Source organism: Coregonus lavaretus, assembly GCF_964263955.1.
Source record: "Coregonus lavaretus genome assembly, chromosome: 8".
In the NCBI taxonomy this organism is placed as follows: Eukaryota; Metazoa; Chordata; class Actinopteri; order Salmoniformes; family Salmonidae; genus Coregonus; species Coregonus lavaretus.
The window spans coordinates 43,114,260-43,129,690 of NC_139995.1; the positions used below are offsets into that span (position 1 = coordinate 43,114,260).

Genomic DNA, 15,431 nt, shown 5'->3' on the forward strand with positions numbered 1-15,431 from the left:
GCAGCAGCCACGCGGTGTGGGGCGTTTGTGTAGCCTGTGCAGAGAGGAGAGAACAGGGATAGGCAGAGGCATAGTTGACAGGCTGTAGCAAATGGCTACAATAATGCAGAGGAGATCGGAATGAAATGAACTAAACATCTGGGACAGTAGAGAGCAGGGCCTCCCTCACCAAAAACTTCTACTTCTAACAACTATAATTGTTTCACTGAACCACCCGAACAAAAACTCTACCAACTTCCACCTTTAGAAATCAGAATTGTTGTGAACCACAGCGGTTCAATGTTTAAAGGAATAGACTCAACCCACTTTATTCAGCTAGCTAACTATGACACCATAGCTAACTAGCATGCTAGCATCCAAAAACACACAGTTTAGCACCAACACTTGCATCCAAAAACACACAGTTTAGCGCCAACACTTGGTCACAACAAACCACCAATAGTGTGTTAACACACTAAGCAGATAATTCGTGTCCGTGTCTGTTGGCTAGCTAGCAATGGCCACTGTGTTGACCTTGTTTGAAGAACGGCTAGCTAGCTAGCTAGCTTCGTGCTACCCCCGGCACCGCCGAACAACAATGCCAACCCACAGTAACTAACCACAACAGCCCACGATGCCTAGCTATGACGCCATAGCTAACTAGCATGCTAGCATCCAATAACACACAGTTTAGCACCAATACTTGGTTACAACAAACCACCAAGAGTGTGTTAACACACTAAACAGATAATTCATGTCCGTGTCTAGTTTCTTTCGTAACGCAGCAAAAAATTAAGCGTTGGTTAGCTAGCACATTAACATTGGAAACAACTCTCCACCGTTGCACTAAACAGATAATTACCAATAAACGTTACCAGTAGCTACCCGCTAGCTAGCTAGCATACCAAGAGTGTGTTAACACACAAAACAGATCATTCATGTCCGTGTCAAGTTCCTTTCATAACGCAGCAAAAAAATTAAACGTTGGCTAGCTAGCTAGCACATTAGCCAGCACATTAACAACGACATCTTCCAGCCTTTACCTGGACAGGACAAAACAAATCAGAAGTGTGCTGACAAAAGGAGTCGCTGGCATCTATCCCACCTGGACATGAGCAATACCTATGTAAGAATGCTGTTCATCGACTACAGCTCAGCCTTCAACACCATAGTGCCCTCCAAAATCACCATAGTGCCCTCCAAAATCATGCGCGTATCACTCCTTGTTCACCCACAACTGCGTGGTCAAGCACGACTCCAACACCATCTGGTGGCGACTAGAAACAATTGCATAATAGGAACTATTACAAATTGATGGTCCTTGAAACTAAATATTAGTGCTTGAAAAAGTCATTTAATTTGACTTGCCACTGTCTGTACGGACCCTGTGAACATTTGGAGTATTTTCTATCCTGCTTTTTGATCCTTTAAAAGTTTTTTATCAATGAGATGAGCTTTTTTTCTTCCTCAGAAATGTTTTGTACCTCTACATGTTCAGAGTGTGATAGCTCTTTGTGATATCTCTACGCCAGGGGTTATGACGCCTGAAATCAAGAGTTACCACCATGAGAACCAGGCAGCTATGTTGTCCTGTGAAGGTCAGTGTGAATATAGAATGGATTTACCTTGTTTACTTACAGTTGAAGTCGGAAGTTTACAGACACTTAGGTTGGAGTCAATAAAACTAGTTTTTCAACCACTCCACAAATTTCTTGTTAACAAACTATAGTTTTGGCAAGCCGGTTAGGACATCTACTTTGTGAATGATTAAAGTAACTTATCCAACAATTGTTTACAGACAGATTATTTCAGTTATAATTCACTGTATCACAATTCCAGTGGGTCAGAGGTTTACATACACTAAGTTGACTGTGCCGTTAAACAGCTTGGAAAATTCCAGAAAATGACGTCATGGCTTTAGAAGCTTCTGATAGGCTAATTGACATCATTTGAGTCAATTGGAGGTGTACCTGTAGATGTATTTCAAGGCCTACCTTCAAACTCAGTGCCTCTTTGCTTGACATCATGGGGAAATCAAAAGAAATCAGCCAAGACCTCATAAAAAAAGTTGTAGACCTCCACAAGTCTGGTTCATCCTTGGGAGCAATTTCCAAACACCTGAAGGTACCACGTTCATCTGTACAAACAATTACGCAAGTATAAACACTCACCACCTTCCGGAGACACTTGAAACCCCACGTCTTTAAGGAATACCTGGGATAGAATAAAGTAATCCTTCTACCCCCCCTTACCCCCCCCCCCCCCAATTTTCTCTATATATATATATATATATATATATATATATATATATATATATATATATAGTAAAGTGGTTATCCCACTGGCTATAAGGTGAATGCACCAATTTGTAAGTCGCTGGATAAGAGCGTCTGCTAAATGATGTAAATGTGGAGGAAAAAGGGGGTCGCTTGCAAGCCGAAGAACACCATCCCAAGCGTGAAGCACGGGGGTGGCAGCATCATGCTGTGGGGGTGCTTTCCTGCAGGATGGACTGGTGCACTTCACAACATAGATGGCATCATGAGGAAGGACAATTATGTGGATATATTGAAGCAAAATCTCAAGACATCAGTCAGGAAGTTGAAGCTTGGATCTTCCAAATGGACAATGACCCCAAGCATACTTCCAAAGTAGTGGCAAATGGCTTAAGGACAACAAAGTCAAGGTATTGGAGTGGCCATCACAAAGCCCTGACCTCAATCCTATAGAAAATGTGTGGGCAGAACTGAAAAAGCGTGTGCGAGCAAGGAGGCCTACAAACCTGACTCAGTTACACCAGCTCTGTCAGGAGGAATGGGCCAAAATTCACCCAACTTATTGTGGGAAGCTTGTGGAAGGCTACCCGAAACATTTGACCCAAGTTAAACATTTTAAAGGCAATGCTACCAAATACTAATTGAGTGTATGTAAACTTCTGACCCACTGGGAATGTGATGAAATAAATAAAAACTGAAATAAATCATTCTCTCTACTATTATTCTGACATTTCACATTCTTAAAATAAAGTTGTGATCCTATCTGACCTAAGACAGGGAATTTTTACTAGGATTAAATGTCTGGAATTGTGAAAAACTGAGTTTAAATGTATTTGGCTAAGGTGTATGTAAACTTCCGACTTCAACTGTAGCTGTTGTCTACACTGGTCATCTACTAGAGTGGGCTTGTGTCATTATCTGATGCCCTGGTTAGTTCATATAGGGCCAAAACCAAGAGGACTATATATGAAAACACTGTCCACGAAAAAAATATTGGTCTGTTCTTTCGACCAATCGATTAGTCTACATTTTTATACGTGTATTTTTCCATATATAGACACACCCAATGTTTTAATAAAATCAACTATATGTAGGCTACTGAGCTTGTCTGACGTTTTAAGCACTGTGATCAAAAATGAAGACACACAAATTACTAAAGACCAGAGATCAATATACCCTAACCAGAAGAAAAAAACCTGTTCCCGACCCTGACAGTTCCTCCTCCCTCTGCCAGTTGCCGGTAATGGGCTACACCAGCGGTACGCAACCTTTTCCATTTGGAGTGCCAAGTTATCGTACCATTTCTACTGATCTGCTTGCTGATGATTAATCTACTGACGATTTTCATATGCACATATATTTCTTTAATTTATAATAATCTTCATATTTCAAAATCAATGTCAATTGGTTAGTCCAAATTCATTCAAGGGTTTTTCTTTATTTTTACTATTTTTTACATTGTAGAATACTAGTGAAGACATCAAAACTATGAAATAACACATATGGAATCATGTAGTAACCAAAAAAGGGTTAAACAAATCAAAATATATTTTAAAATAGCCACCTTTTGCCTTGATGACAGCTTTGCACACTCTTGGCATTCTATAAACCAGCTTCACCTGGAATGCTTTTCCAACAGTCTTGAAGGAGTTCCCACATATGCTGAGCACTTGTTGGCTGCTTTTCCTTCACTCTGCCGTCCAACTCATCCCAAACCATCTCAATTGGGTTGAGGTCGGGGGATTGTGGAGGCCAGGTCATCTGATGCAGCACTCCATCACTCTCCTTCTTGGTAAAATAGCCCTTACACAGCCTGTAGGTGTGTTGGGTCATTATCCTGTTGAAAAACGAATGATAGTCCCACTAAGCCCAAACCAGATGGGATGGCGTATCGCTGCAGAATGCGGTGGTAGCCATGCTGGTTAAGTGTCCCTTGAATTCTAAATAAATCACAGACAGGGTCACCACAAAAGCACCCCCACACCATAACACCTCCTCCTCCATGCTTTACGGTGGGAACTACACATGCGGAGATCATCCATTCACCCACACGCGTCTCACAAAGACACAGCAGTTTGAACCAAAAATGTGGACTCCAGACCAAAAGACAAATTTCATTGCTCGTGTTTCTTGGCCCAAGCAGGTCTCTTCTTCTTATTGGTGTCCTTTAGTAGTGGTTTCTTTGCAGCAATTTGACCATGAAGGCTTGATTCACACAGTCCCCTCTTAACAATTGATGTTGAGATGTCTGTTACTTGAACTCTGTGAAGCATTTATTTGGGCTGCAATTTCTGAGGCTGGTAACTCTAATGAACTTATCCTCTGCAGCAGAGGTAACTCTACGTCTTCCGTTCCTGTGGCGGTCCTCATGAGAGCCAGTTTCATCATAGCGCTTGGTGGTTTTTGCGACTGCACTTGAAGAAACTTTCAAAGTTCTTGAAATGTTCCATATTAACTGACCTTCATGTCTTAAAGTAATGATGGACTGTCATTTCTCATTGCTTATTTGAGCTGTTCTTGCTATTAATATGGACTTGGTCTTTTACCAAATAGGGCTATCTTCTGTATACCACCCCTACCTTGTCACACCACAACTGATTGGCATAAACGCATTAAGAAGGAAAGAAATTCCACAAATTAACTTTGAAGAAGGCACACGTGTTAATTAAAATGCATTCCAGGTGACTACCTCATGAAGCTGGTTGAGAGAATGCCAAGAGTTTGCAAAGCTGTCATCAAGGCAAAGGGTGGCTATTTGAAGAATCTCAAATATAAAATATATTTTGATTTGTTTAACACTTTTTGGTTATTACATAATTTCATGTGTTATTTCATCGTTTTGATGTCTTCACTATTATTGTACAATGTAAAACATTTTACAAATAAAGAGAAACCCTTGAATGAGTAGGTGTGTCCAAACTTTTGACTGGTAGTGTATATCTAAATGAAAATCATACAAATATAAAAGTAACTTCTATTGCCATTGCCAATATGTATAAATAGCCTACATAAATCCAACACATAAAAACATTGCAGCCATTAGGTAGAAAATATCCTGATAAATATCCTAGAAATAACATTGGCTATGCATGACCTGTCTGCGAGGAACTTGACAGTTATCATCAACTATGAAACTTGGTCAGGCCTGAAGCTTGCGCTAGCAAACTTGCAACATTGTATAAAATATTCTGGGCCCTCAGTTTCCTGTGCCAGTGGGCTCCAGACAGACAGACACAGCTGTAGGCTATTTGCGCAAGGGATAAAAAGTAATCATGTAGGCCTTTTTTAATGATTTTAACGGTTTCCACCGGATCAGAGCATGACATTTTTTTTCTCCTTTCATGCTGAGTGGTTTTTGAAAGGGAGAGTGCTGGAAAGATTTTAAAAATAGGTTATGTTGAGAAACTATTGTAATTCTCAATGGATTTAAAAACAGACTTTGTTTACTTGGTGTTTGAGGTGAAGAAGAAAATACTTTGAGAACTTCACAGTGATGGTGAGTTAAGACAATCAGAAATAGTATCAGATCCCCAAATGGGCACATTTATAAGCCTACATTTGCACGCAGACCAGGTGGCCTAGTTCTATGCGTAATCAGGTGCGTGTCCTTACTCAAGACAGGAGCGCTCCAAACAAAAGACAATTTAATAAATTAATAAGTCGTAAATGGAATGAAATAAACCAAAACTTTAACAAAATATAGCCTAGGTTGTGCGCTCTGCAAACAACGTGTCCACTCCTACAATGACAACGGTAAGACTGTAATAATAATATTGAATGCATTAACAGAAATTACCGTAACCAAACAAACACTGTAGATTAGAAATTATGGGGATGTACTACTGGTGATACTGGTGTGCCATCCCCATGGACTCCACAATGGATTAGTCCACTCAGACAGGCGTGAATCAGACGGATGTCTCGTGTCCCCTAAAATGTGTTTGATATATTTGCCACTTCTAGACTAAAAAAATATTGGGCGACCAACAGCCTATCGACCAAACAATAGACCAGTCGACTAAATGGGGTCAGCCCTAGAAGGCACCCTAACTGATGCTCGTACCGGGAAGTAGGGAGAGAGAAGGGGGTGATAGAGGGAAGGAAAGGGGGCGGGAGAACGAGAGAGGGGGGAGAAAAAGAGTGAGAGGAGAGAGTGAGGAAAAAGATGGGGGTTTTACCTCATCCCTACCTACCCTTTACATGTCCATCTACTCTACCTTTGTTCTACTGCTCCACTATCCCTCTTGTTCTATCCTCCTTTCTACTTACTGTATGCACTCTTTTTCACTGCTGTGGACCTCTTTCATCTAGCTCCTCTCCCTCTCTATATTCATAACATTCCTTCACCCCCTCTCTTTTTCTATCCTGCTTTTCACTTTCACCCCGCGTCTCTCTCTTTCCATCTCTTTCCCTCTCTCTCTACCTCTCTCTCTGTCTCGCTTCCTCTCACCCTCTCTTTCCCCCCTACCCCCTCTATCTCTTTCTCTCTCTTACCTCTCTCAGCCTGGAAGTGTAATGCTGAATAGAATGTAGTGATAATTACAGTGGAAGAGGGATGAGTTAAGTGACAACAGGCCAAGTAGCAGAGAGGAGAGGAGAGGTGTCTGTGTGACGTGACAACAGGCCCAGTAGCAGAGAGGAGAGGTGTGTGACGTGACAACAGGCCCAGTAGCAGAGAGGAGACGAGAGGTGTGTGAAGTGACAACAGGCCCAGTAGCAGAGAGGAGAGGTGTGTGTGTGACGTGACAACAGGCCCAGTAGCAGAGAGGAGAGGTGTGTGACGTGACAACAGGCCCAGTAGCAGAGAGGAGAGCTGTATGACGTGACAACAGGCCCAGTAGCAGAGAGGAGAGCTGTGTGACGTGACAACAGGCCCAGTAGCAGAGAGGAGAGCTGTGTGACGTGACAACAGGCCCAGTAGCAGAGAGGAGAGGAGAGGTGTGTGACGTGACAACAGGCCCAGTAGCAGAGAGGAGAGGTGTGTGTGTGACGTGACAACAGGCCCAGTAGCAGAGAGGAGAGGTGTGTGACGTGACAACAGGCCCAGTAGCAGAGAGGAGAGCTGTATGACGTGACAACAGGCCCAGTAGCAGAGAGGAGAGCTGTGTGACGTGACAACAGGCCCAGTAGCAGAGAGGAGAGCTGTGTGACGTGACAACAGGCCCAGTAGCAGAGAGGAGAGCTGTGTGACGTGACAACAGGCCCAGTAGCAGAGAGGAGAGCTGTGTGACGTGACAACAGGCCCAGTAGCAGAGAGGAGAGCTGTGTGACGTGACAACAGGCCCAGTAGCAGAGAGGAGAGGTGTGTGACGTGACAACAGGCCCAGTAGAAGAGCAGAGAGGTGTGTGAAGTTAATCAAACAACCAGCCACGCTGTTAAAACAGAACGTATTTCAAACATGGGGAAGATACGGTATAAGGGCTAAAGGAGAGCTTTTACAGGTGTGGCCTTGTAGTCATGTCCCTCTGTAGTGTCTCTCTAGGCTACTTTAACACTCAACAACAGGACTTTGGACCACAGGGTGTGGCACTGAAGTGTGTGTGTCTTTGTGCGCTTGATATGCATGCAGTATGTGAGTGTACGGGAGTGTGTGCAGAATGTGTGTGTTGCAGTACAACATGTAGTGTGTTTCCTGTCTCATGCAGGGAGTATTTTTCCGCCCTCTGCTCTGCTGTGTGTTTGTATGAATGAGGAAGTGGATTTAGTTGGCCACCTGCCTTGTATTCATACTGCTCTCACTTCCTTCACTCAGAGGGAATTCCTTAGCTAGTAGTAGATATACACACTCAGCCTGTTCTCTGGCTATTCAATACTCTGCTCTCTCTCTCCCATATCCATCTACTTCTTGAACTAAGGTATGATTTCCGCTCTCTCCCTCTCTCCCTCCCCCCCTCTCCCGCTCCCCCTCCCCCTCCCCCTCTCCCTCTCTCCCCTCTCCCTCTCCCTCTCTCCCTCCCCCTCTCCCTCTCTCCCTCCCCCCTCTCCCTCTCTCCCTCCCCCTCCCTCTCTCCCCCCCCTCTCTCCCTCTCTCCCTCTCTCCCTCTCTCCCTCTCCCTCCCTCCCCCCTCTCCCTCTCTCCCTCCCTCCCCCCTCTCCCTCTCTCCCTCCCTCCCCCCCTCTCCCTCTCGGTTACTGGCACAACGCTCTTAACCACTAAGCTACCTGCCGCCCAATCCGCCGCTGTGTCTGTCTCTGTCTCTGTCTCTGTCTCTGTCTCTCTCTCTGTCTCTCTCTCTCTGTCTCTCTCTCTCTGTCTCTCTCTCTCTCTCTCTCTCTCTCTCTCTCTCTCTCTCTCTCTCTCTCTCTCTCTCTCTCTCTCTCTCTCTGTTTAGGAGAGGGAGTGAAGATAATGAAAGAAGGAGAGGAGAAGAAGAGAGGGAGGGAGAGAGGGATTAGAAGATAGTTTAAGATTATTGAGGGAAATTACAGTTCTGCCCACAATGTTAACCCTTTCATGTGACGTTCATTGTTGCTTCTCAGATCAATTGACTTTTGATTTTACAATAAAGTAAAAGTAGATTAAAGCCAGAGAGTAGTCTTGAATTTGCATACTCTCATTGCAATAAAATAAAAATAAACAGATTTTCAAGTAACTGAAAAGATCGTCAAGTGCAGCTATAGCAGTTTGGATGAATTTAATCAGGTCAAGTAACTACTAGAACAATTAGTTTTTTTCAGGGAATCCAGTGCTCCATAAAAAGCAACGGTATTGTACTGCAGAATATTTGACAATGAAACACAGTCCATCAGTAAATGAAGAATCCAGCCCCCTCTAATTTCTGCATTCACGTGAATTATTAGATAATTCTCCTCATCCTTCCTTTTCACATTATTTTATTCCTCATCTGTCCGTCTCACATCCCCTCTCTCACAATAGCTATAATTACTGCATTCCTCGTTAATGACATAAATGTACTGTTTTGCATAACAACCACAACAAGGGGAGGCATCTGCGTCAGTAGCAGGGCTTTTGGGGGTTGGGGGGACAGCTAACTTCATGCTATTCTACACCCTTTGCCATGAGGCTGATGAATTCTATCTGATGGTGTTTGCATGTTTAGATAAAAATACAAATAATGTCCCTTTTTATTGTTTTGTGCTCAATCTGATTGGGTGGGCCTGGCTCCCCAGTGGGTGGAATTGGGCCCACCCGTGCCTATGTGGCTGATCTGTGTTATTTTCTTGGTGTTGGAAATGCTCCGGCGCTTAGGCTCATTTCACTAATGAAATGACTATATTGGTAAATTAGCGTGCCAGTTGATTAGCTTGGCTTAATGAGTAGCTAGATCCTCGTCCATCGACACTAATAAACATCGCTTCTACTCATAGAGATGTGTCACCGCTCTGTGTTTTTGTTGTTGCTTGTTCTATCCGGTGATGGATAAAGTATAGTTAATGTGGTTTATAGCAACGTGACAGTGAGAAACAAGATTAAGTCGATAAAAGTCATGTTTACAGCTGTCTTTCAGACCGCATATTCAAGCCAACATTACCTAAGTACTGTAGAGAGGAAGATGGATGGAGAAGAGGGATGGATGAAGAGGAAGAGGGATGGATGGAGAGAAGGGTACAGAGGGAGAGGGTGAGAGCAATACACAGAGAGAGAGAAATTGAAAATGATACAGAAAAAGAGATGCAGAGAGAGATTGAGAGAGGCCAGTGACTAGGGCACATATTATAGTGTACTCTATGCTGGCTAAAAGCTCCAACTCTGTTTGGGCCCTTTGCTAATACTAGGAAGCCATATAGTGGCCCTCCGTTGGCCCCCAGGCGACTGCTGACATTTTCCAAAGTCAATAGATGTTGTTTGGAATTTACTCACTCTGACATTTACACACACACACACACACACACACACACACACACACACACACACACACACTAGTTACATCAGGCTAATGCATATGTAGACCAGATCAGCGATTCCTCTTTTGCCCAGAAGCGTTGCTGACAACACCACCATGGAAACTTTAGAGGCCAGGTTGCTTCCCCTCTGTGGAAACACACACACATACACACACACACACACACAGGAACACACACTTTATTGGAGAGCAGTATAGATTGGCATCACAGGAGGTTGGTGGCATCTTAATTAGGGAGGATGGGCTTGTGGTAAAGGCTGGAGCGGAATCAGTGAAATGGTATCAAGTACATCAAACACATGGTTCCATTTGCTCCGTTCTGGCCATTATCACGAACCGTCCTCCTGTGTTAGGCATTCAGTTTGAATGGTAACCGGTATATAGATTGGGGTTGGTTCATTCTAAGTTAAGAGCGGTAAATTAATCATGATGGTTGTTCTCTGACCAGCTGGTTCAGTGAAAGGCCTGAGGAGACGGTGCTTCTCTGGTTCAGCTAGTCATGGTGGCTACGCTGGCTCAGTCGTTGTCAGGAAGAGGTTAAATCAGTGTAATTGGTCTGATTCTGTGCTCTATGTTCCAGAGAAGAATATTTTAACCCAATCTAAGTATTTTACATTTTTGTTATTTAGCAGACACTCTTATCCAGAGCAACTTACAATATTAATTAGGGTTATGTGCCTTGCTTAAGGGCATATCAGGTGGTCCTCTGTAGCTCAATTGGTAGAGCATGGCGCTTGTAACGCCAGGGTAGTGGGTTCGATCCCCGGGACCACCCATACGTAAAAATGTATGCACACATGACTGTAAGTCGCTTTGGATAAAAGCGTCTGCTAAATGGCATATTATATTATTAATATATCGACTGATTTTTCACCTAGTCGGCTCGGGGATTCGAACCAGTAACCTTTCGGTTACTGGCCCAACGTTGTTAACTGCTAGGCTACCTTCACTGTACACTGCAACTACACTATATATACAAAAGTATGTGGACACCCCATTAAATTGCTGTTGCTGACAGGTGTATAAAATCTAGCGCACAGACACGTAATCTCCATAGACATACATTGGCAGTAGAATGGCCTTACTGAAGAGCTCAGTGACTTTTCCAACAAGTCAGTTCGTCAGATGTCTGCCCTTCTAGAGCTGCACCGGTCAACTGTAAGTGCTGTTATTGTGAATTGGAAACGTCTAGGAGCAACAACTATTCAGCCGCGAAGTGGTAGGCCACACAAGCTCACAGAACGGGACCGCCGAGTGCTGAAGCGTGTAGCACATAAAAAACGTCTGTCCTCGGTTGCAACACTCACTACCGAGTTCCAAACTGCCTCTGGAAGCAATGTCAGAACAATAACTTTTCGTCGGGAGCTTCATGAAATGGGTTTCCATGGCTGAGCAGCCGCACACAAGCCTACGATCACCATGAGCAATGCTAAGCGTCGACTGGAGTGGTGTAAAGTTCCCCGCCATTGGACTCTGGAGCAGTGGAAACAATGCATTTTGTGGAGTGATGAATCACACTTCTCCATCTGGCAGTTCGACAGACGAATCTGGGTTTGATGGAGGAGGAATAATGGTCGGGGGCTGTTTTTCATGGTTCGGGCTAGGCCCTATAGTCCCAGTAAAGGGAAATCTTAACACTACAGCATACAATGACATTCTAGATTATTCTGTGCTTCCAACTTTGTGGCAACAGTTTGGGGAAGGCCCTTTCCTGTTTCAGCATGACAATGCCCCCGTGCACAAAGCGAGGTCCATACAGAAATGTTTTTAAGAGAATGGTGTGGAAGAACTTGACTGGCCTGCACAGAGCCCTGACCTCAACCCCATCGAACACCTTTGGGATGAATTGGAACGCCGACTGCGAGCCAGGCCTAATCGGCCAACATCAGTGCACAACCTCACTAATGCTCTTGTTGCTGAATGGACGCAAGTCTCCGCAGCAACATTTCAACATCTAATGGAATGCCTTCCCAGAAGAGTGGAAGCTGTTATAGCAGCAAAGGGGGGACCAACTCCATATTAATGCCCATGAGTTTGGAATGAGATGTTCGATGAGCAGGTGTCCACATACTTTTGGTCATGTAGTGTACATCTGCAACCCTGTGTATGTGACTAAATCAAAATCTAATCTAACTATACACCACTTGCCTATATAAAATTGCCACTTCTGGCTAATTGTACTGTAATACAGTGTACATGCAGGTGTGTTTTTGTTTGTTTGTGGTTGTGGATGTGCATGCGTGTCGGTGTGTGTGTGTTCCCGGCCTGTGTGACAGAGAATGTGAATCCGAAGAGTCACACTCCGACACATCAGCTCTGATCACATAAGCACACATCAAAGGCTGACCTCCATTTGGGGTGTTTAGTGTGTCATGGAGACCCAGAGGAGTGGGACATACGCACACACGCACACACACACACACACACACACCGGCCCAGAGGAGTGGTCCAGAGCGCGATCTCACATTAGCATAATATCCTCTTCCTGACTCCGGTCAGTTCCAACACACAGTGCTGTATTAAAACCTGCTGTATTAGACTCTAATACCTCCCATGCAATAGCACCTATTATTGCTGCTCTCTACAGCTACACGCCACTGATATCTTCTCTATACCACTGGATCCTGTTGTCCTAGAACCAGGTTTCTATGGTGATTCCCATGGTATCTTTATCCTCTGCTTCCATATAGGGGAATTATGATTCTATGTTAAAAGCAGTCATTTTGGGATAGGCAGTTGGATAGACTGACGGCCTGTTAATCCTATACAAACAAAGGGGCCGTGGGTGTCATGGGAGAGTCATATTATCCTAAATACTGTATATGTTCTACTGTATGTCCTTAGACTTTGTTTAACTTCAATGCAAAGCATGGCTGTCCTCACGTTCTTTTACGAGAATCAGCTGTTATCTGACATGAGATCTGTGCTTTTGTATTGTCTTCTGTTATTGTTCCTTTTCTCCTCTCTTTTCTTATCCTTTCCTGCCCTCCACAGAGAATAGTGGCCTTGCTGTTCTAACAGGTCATTCCCCAAACCAAACCTCAATTACTTAAATTTGCTCTCATCAGTGTCCCATCACAATTATTTGAAAACTATGTCATTTCATTATACGACTTTTGCTATATATATATATATATAAAAAATAAAAAAACGTTTTCTTGTCTCTTTCTCCTGCAGTTACGTGGAACAGTGGTCAACGGATCATGTCTCCACTGTTTCCGTGGTAGCTAATGCACTTCCGGGTCCAGAAGCTTGTCCACTGATGTTCAACTCCCACACCTGGCAGAGAGACCCCACACACTACTTCTACAATACCCACGATTCCTGTCTGCACAAAGTAAGGACTTAGGTGTTGAAGCCCTTAGGTGACTTGGACTTCCTTGTTTTAATATTGAACTATTTCAGCAACACTAACCAGTTTTTAGTTTACAATAGTGATCTTAGAGGGACTGTAGAGGCACTGAGAGACAGTCTGAGAGTAAAGAGAGAAAAACAAAGAACAACAAGAAAACAAAATGGCCAACAACACGGCGGACCACCCTCCGGGGAACTCTGTTGCCGATGGCAACCAAGAAGGGGACTTTGGCATCACGGTGATGGATCTCCGGGACCTGATGGAGTTGAGGAGCGGAGAGGCCGTCACCAAGATAGCCGACTCCTACGGAGACGTGCAGGGGCTCTGCCGCAGGCTCAAGACATCGCCCATCGAGGGTAAGAGACGTTATACACACACAGATACACACACACACATACACACACTACTCTATCACCACCATTAACCCTGCTGAGTGTTGTTTGTCATGATTACAGTGCCTTGCAAAAGTATTCATCCCCCTTGGTGTTTTTCCTATTTTGTTGCATTACAACCTCTAATTTAAATGGATGTTTATTTGGATTTCATGTAATGGTCATACACAAAATAGTCCAAATTGGTAAAGTGCAATGAAAAAAATAACTTGTTTCAAAAAATTCAAATAAATAAATAACAGAAAAGTGGTGCGTGCATATGTATTCACCCCCTTTGCTATGAAGCCCCTAAATAAGATCTGGTGCAACCAATTACCTTCAGAAGTCACTTAATTAGTTAAATAAAGTCCACCTGTGTGCAATCTAAGTGTCACATGATCTGTCACATGGTCTCAGTATATATACACCTGTTCTGAAAGGCCCCAGAGTCTGCAACACCACTAAGCAAGGGGCACCACCAAGCAAGCAGCACCATGAAGACCAAGGAGCTCTCCAAACAGGTCAGGGACAAAGTTGTGGAGAAGTACAGATCAGGGTTGGGTTATAAAAAAATATCAGAAACTTTAAACATCCCACGGAGCACCATTAAATCTATTATTAAAAAATGGAAAGAATATGGCCCCACAACAATCCTGCCAAGAGAGGGCCGACCACCAAAACTCACGGACCAGGCAAGGAGGGCATTAATCAGAGGCAACAAAGAGACTAAAGATAACCCTGAAGGAGCTGCAAAGCTCCACAGCAGAGATTGGAGTATCTGTCCATAGGACCACTTTAAGCCGTATGCTCCACAGAGCTGGGCTTTACAGAAGAGTGGCCAGAAAAAAGCCATTGCTTAAAGAAAAAAATAAGCAAACACGTTTGGTGTTCGCCAAAAGCCATGTGGGAGACTCCCCAAACATATGGATGAGACTCAAATTGAGCTTTTTGGCCATCAAGGAAAATGCTATATCTGGCGCAAACCCAACACCTCTCATCACCCCAAGAACAGTTAAGCATGGGGGTGGCAGCATCGTGCTTTGGGGATGTTTTCATTGGCAGGGACTGGGAAACTGGTCAGAATTGAAGGAATGATGGATGGGAAATTCTTGAGGGGAAACCTGTTTCAGTCTTCCAGAGATTTGAGACTGGGATGGAGGTTCACCTTCCAGCAGGACAATGACCCTAAGCATACTGCTAAAGCAACACTTGAGTGGTTTAAGGGGAAACATTTAAATATCTTGGAATGGCCTAGTCAAAGCCCAGACCTCAATCCAATTGAGAATCTGTGGTATGAGTTAAAGATTGCTGTACACCAGCGGAACCCATCCAACTTGAAGGAGCTGGAGCATTTTTGCCTTGAAGAATGGGCAGAAATCCCAGTGGCTAGATGTGCCAAGCTTATAGAGACATACCATTAGAGACTTGCAGCTGTAATTGGGGGGGGGGTTTGTTTCATAATAAAACATATTTTGCATCTTCAAAGTGGTAGGCATGTTGTGTAAATCAAATGATACAAACCCCCCCAAAATCTATTTTAATTCCAGGTTGTAAGCAACAAAATAGGAAAAAGGGGGATGAACA

At 43.8% G+C, this 15,431-nt stretch overlaps 1 protein-coding gene across 1 annotated transcript in view; it reads left to right on the plus strand.

The window, feature by feature from the left end:
• Positions 1–15,431, plus strand: part of LOC311133504 (plasma membrane calcium-transporting ATPase 1-like) — a 182,613-nt gene that overhangs the window by 65,417 nt on the left and 101,765 nt on the right. Inside the window, exon 2 of the mRNA XM_084167000.1 lies at positions 13,299–13,832. Coding sequence (XP_084023126.1) covers positions 13,637–13,832 — 196 coding nt within the window. The 5' untranslated portion in view covers positions 13,299–13,636. The remainder of the gene's footprint in view (positions 1–13,298; positions 13,833–15,431) is intronic.